Genomic DNA, 4,862 nt, shown 5'->3' on the forward strand with positions numbered 1-4,862 from the left:
CCTGGGTTGGCCTGAAAGGTGCAGGCACACAGGTAATTCCCTGGGCCCAAATGCAACATACGATCTTGAGTGCTGAGCCCAGCCCACTCTGGATCCACACTTCTGGTTTTTTTCCCCAAGAATATTTATTAAGGTTTTCAATAATAATACAATAAAAATCAAAAAGTAAAAAGAACAAAAATAATAACAAAAATACAAAAATACAAAAAATTTAAAAACACATAAAGTTTCCATTACTTATTTTCCATTAACTTATTTCCCAGACCCCCTCATACCTCCCTTTTTTGTATTCCAATTCAAATTATTAGTTCAGCAAATCCTTATTAATAATTTTTAACCTATTTCTAAATCTTTTTTTCCCCATATTCTCTTAAAGCATTACAGCTGGAAACCACTTAATTTCTATCCGACATCATTCTAACATTCATTAATTTTGCAATATTTCTGTATATAGTCTTTAAATTTCTTCCAAAAAGGAAGGATGGATCCACACTTCTGGACTTGCTGAACAGTTGTACAAATGCATAGATTTTCTATTTATCTATTATTGTGATTTTTTAAATCCTCCCTTTACCCTAAGGTCCATGGGCAGGTCACAACATTGAAACACAATGTTAAAAACAGTTCCAAACAATTTACAGTCACAAATATTATGGGATGGGGTCCTAAAAATATGCTCTTCGAGTGTCAAAAGCTGGGGTCAAGAGGTATGTCTTAAGCCATTGAGTTGAGCTAAAGAGAAATGAGGTTTTAGAAAGACAGTGTGGTTCAGTGGTTAGAGTATTAGAGTAGGAGAGAGCAGGGTTCTAATCTCTACTCTGCCATGAAGCTCACTTACTGTCAGCCTAACCTACTTCACAGGGTTGTTGTAGGGATAAAAGGAGGAGGAGTAGGAAGAGGAGAACCTGGTGAATCCTTTCTGCCTAAAGAGGAAACAAAACAATGCATTGATTCCTGCTTGTTGTTGTGCCAACTTACACAAGAGGGTGCACCTCGTCAAGAAGGAGTTTGTAGGTAGAAAAGCTTGGGCTGAGATTTCCTATAGGCAGGAAAAACCCCTGAGGTGAATGGAAAAGTGCTGCCATGGCCCCCTGCCCAACTTGCTTGCCAGAGTCCTGTGGTGGCTTCCAGGTTCTGGTGGGATCTGACAGGGTCTGGGGGATCTTGCCAGAACCTGGAGGCCGCTGCCGCTTTGTTCTTGCTACTCTGGCAGCAGCGGGAGGGTGCATGCGAGGGGGGCCACCAGCAAGAGAGCCCTGCTGGAAGCCAGTCAGTTCTCCTCACTCGTCCTGCATCGGGGGGTGGGGGGTGGCAGGGCTTGGATTCCACCTCGCACGGTGGCTGCCTCAGGACGGGGTAGCCCTGCTATAGGGCAGCTCTGAGGTCCCCCACAACTATTCCTGACTCTGTTCGCCCCTCCATCTTGTCCCAGGCTCGCCTCTACACCCGCAGCTGCGCTGTTGGCCGAGTGCTGATCGGTCCTCTGGCCCCTGAGATGGGGCAGGTCCACTGGAAGGAGATGTGCAGCCGGGGGAACATGGAATCGGCTCGCTGGCATGCCATTCAGTCTGAAGGCTTTCAGCTCTGCCCTTGAGATGCCCGTCCAGATCTTCCTGCTGGGGAGTCGTCTGCCTGTCATGGCAAAGGATGGCAGCCAAAGCAATGTCACCCTGTGAGAAATGGCCTTCCTCTGCTATGGGAGGCTAGGGAAGGTTTGAGGGGAACTTGGCATTGCAACACCTTTAAGGTACGCAGGACTGCAGGAAGTCCAGCTGGAGAAATCCAAGCCAGTTCCAAGTCCTGCCAAGGCAGGGACTTTTTGCCCAAAGAGAGGTGATGCTGCTTGGAGCCCTTCAGAAACCCCGGGGTTGAAAAGTCGACTGCAAGCTCTCCAGGACAGAAGAGCAGGTGGATCAAGCTTTCTTTCTCTATAATGCTCCCCACGTCCATCAGGCACGCTGACCTCAGATCTAAGATCCACTGCAGCAGCAGCAACTTCTGGGGCACTGCATTATCTGCATAACTTTCGGCTGCCAGCCATAACGAAAGAGAACTGAAAACTGCGTCAGCAAAGCTGGATTTGGATGGCGCTCAAAGGCATGGCGCTGCTCCAGGTGGGGTGCTGACTGCTCTGCTGCTGCTGTTGCAACGAGGAGAAACTTGAACTGGGGTAGTTGGGTGCAAACAGAAATGTCAGAACAGAAGGGTTGTTATGCTGGAGGCTGCGATGGACAGAGCTCTGCAAGGAGAGTCTCTCTGTATAAAGCGCATGCATTGCCCATTAACAGCCTTTATTGCCTTCCTTCTCAGAACATGCTTATTTCATTCCCTTATCTCACCCTTCCCTCCAGGGGGTTCAGGGCCAGCACACACGGATCTCCCCAACACCACCCCTTCGTATCCTCTCAACAACCCTGCGAGGTTGTATTGTTGGGCAATGCCACGTGGAAGATGTCTCATACTATATGTTAACTTATCCCCTACATGCAAATCCAAAGAGGCACTTTTTGCAAAGCCCTGTTTGTGCAGGATAGCATGCTCTCAGTGGCGTAGCGTGGGGGGCGCGGGGGGGGGGCCAGCCGCACCGGGCGCAACATCTGGGGTTAGGGTTAGGGGGCGCAAATCCACGGGTTAGCGGGCGCAAATCCACAGGTTAGGGGGTGCAAATTACTTGCCTTGCCCCGGGTGCTGACAACCCACGCTACGCCACTGCATGCTCTTCCTGAGTGAGAGGGTTCAGGAGTTGTTGAGGGACCACACTGCACTGGGATCCAGAAGAAGCATCTGGATAAAATAGCCGTAAAAAGTGAGGGGGAATTTGGAGCACTAAACTGAAACAGGGGCATCCCTGTTATCATATATCTCACATTATATGTTTGCTGCTTTTATTTGCAGATGTCTGAGTCATATTTGAAACTGTTTATGATTGTATGGAATTGTCATAGCCTTCAGTTAGTACAATAAACTTATTTTGAGTGATGTAGGTTAGACTGGAGGGCAACCTACCAGCTCAAAATCTCCTCAGAAACTTTATGACTGAGCAAGGAATCATAGAATCATAGAGTTGGAAGAGACCATAAGGGCCATTGAGTCCAACCCCCTGCCAAGCAGGAAACACCACCAGAGCACTCCTGACATATGGTTGTCAAGCCTCTGCTTAAAGACCTCCAAAGAAGGAGACTCCACCACACTCCTTGGCAGCAAATTCCACTGTCGAACAGCTCTTACTGTCAGGAAGTTCTTCCTAATGTTGAGGTGGAATCTTCTTTCTTGTAGTTTGGATCCATTGCTCCGTGTCCGCTTCTCTGGAGCAGCAGAAAACAACCTTTCTCCCTCCTCTATGTGACATCCTTTTATATATTTGAACTCTAGTTTCTTGTACTATGAGGGATGCAAGGAGCTGCCTTGTACTTAGTCGGATCCCTTGGTGCATCCAGCTCAATATTGTACAAACCGACCTGCAGCAATGGCTCTCCAGGGATTCATGCAGGGGTCTCTCACCTGGAGATGCTGTTGCAGACTGAACCTTCTGAATCAGGTGGCTCTACCACTGAGTTACACTGAGGGACGCGGGTGGCACTGTGGTCTAAACCACAGAGCCTAGGGCTTGCCGGTCAGAAGGTTGGCGATTTGAATCCCTGTGACAAGGTGAGCTCCCATTGCTCGGTCCCTGCTCCTGCCAACCTAGCAGTTTGAAAGCACGTCAAAGTGCAAGTAGATAAATAGGTACCACTCCGGTGGGAAGGTAAATGCCGTTTCCGTGTGCTGCTCTGGTCCGCCAGAAGCGGCTTAGTCATGCTGGCCACATGACCACAGCTGGCCACAGCTCCCTCCGCCAATAAAGCGAGATGAGTGCCGCAACCCCAGAGTCGTCTGCGACTGGACCTAATGGTCAGGGGTCCCTTTACCTTACCACTGAGTTATGGTCCTTTGAGAATCATAGAATTGTAGAGTTGGAAGGTACCCCAAGGGTCATCTAGTCCAACCCTCTGCAATGCAGGAATTGCAACTGAAGCATCCCTGACAGATGGCCATCCAACTTCTGCTTAAAAACCTCCAAGGAAGAAGAGCCCACAACCTCCTTAGGGAGTTTGCTGCAGCTGCACAGCTGTTACCATCAAGAAGTTCTTCTTGTCATTTGAATCTGTTGGTTTGCGTCCTACCTTCTGGAACATCAGAAAACAAGCTTGCTCCACCTTCTTGTGACAGCCCTTCAGGTATTTGAAGGTGGCTCTCATGTCACCTCATGTTTAGCCTGGAGAAGAGGAGACTTAACATCCTCAATCCCTCATGAAGCTTGGTTTCTACGCCCTTGGTCATCCTGGTTGCCCGCCTCTTTTTTCCCTTCCTAATTCAGTCCTTTTTAGGAAAGGCAACCTTTGACCCCCAGGGGTCACTGGGCTCCAGCTCCCATTGGCCCTGAGGCTCAATGAGATTTGGAGTGCAATGTCATTGTGGGGGCCACAGGTTCCCCACCCCAGCTCAACCCCTGCAGCTCACTGGCTCAGTCTGCTTTGCCACAAAGCTCTTGCCCTTTCCCCGCCAGGAGACAAGCTTTCGCCCTGCTGCAGCTGAGCCAGATGTGTGTTCTTCTCTATATGGTGGTGACTGGAAAGGTTTTGGCAGGTGGGAGGGATCCTGAGCTTCCCCCTTGGGCCATTTGGACAGGTGGGACGTCATGATCATGTCAGATAACCCAAAGGGGGGGAGGGTATAATCAGTGTCTGCGTATCATCTATAAAGCCAGTTAAGATCCAAGCGGATGGCTCAAAGGCAGAAACAGGAGCATGTGCAGGAGAATGCCCGGTTTACATTTAATAATAATTATTATTCCTCAAATTTTGCAAAAATTTGCTCTCCAG

General features: G+C 48.9%; 1 protein-coding gene across 3 annotated transcripts in view; it reads left to right on the plus strand.

Annotated features, from left to right (window-relative positions):
* Positions 1 to 4,862, plus strand: part of LOC309377959 (synaptotagmin-5-like) — a 175,933-nt gene that overhangs the window by 15,848 nt on the left and 155,223 nt on the right. The window contains exons 5-6 of one of the 3 annotated variants that reach the window (XM_081925691.1): positions 1,433 to 2,549; positions 2,728 to 2,979. In XM_081925691.1, coding sequence (XP_081781817.1) covers positions 1,433 to 1,594 — 162 coding nt within the window. In that variant the 3' untranslated portion in view covers positions 1,595 to 2,549; positions 2,728 to 2,979. Of the gene's footprint in view, positions 1 to 1,432; positions 2,550 to 2,727; positions 2,980 to 4,862 lie in introns of those variants that run through there. The other 2 variants (XM_081925692.1, XM_081925693.1) reach the window with 2 other exon arrangements.

The sequence above is a fragment of the Podarcis melisellensis genome (genome assembly GCF_964234715.1).
Source record: "Podarcis melisellensis genome assembly, chromosome: 9".
NCBI classification, from domain to species: Eukaryota; Metazoa; Chordata; class Lepidosauria; order Squamata; family Lacertidae; genus Podarcis; species Podarcis melisellensis.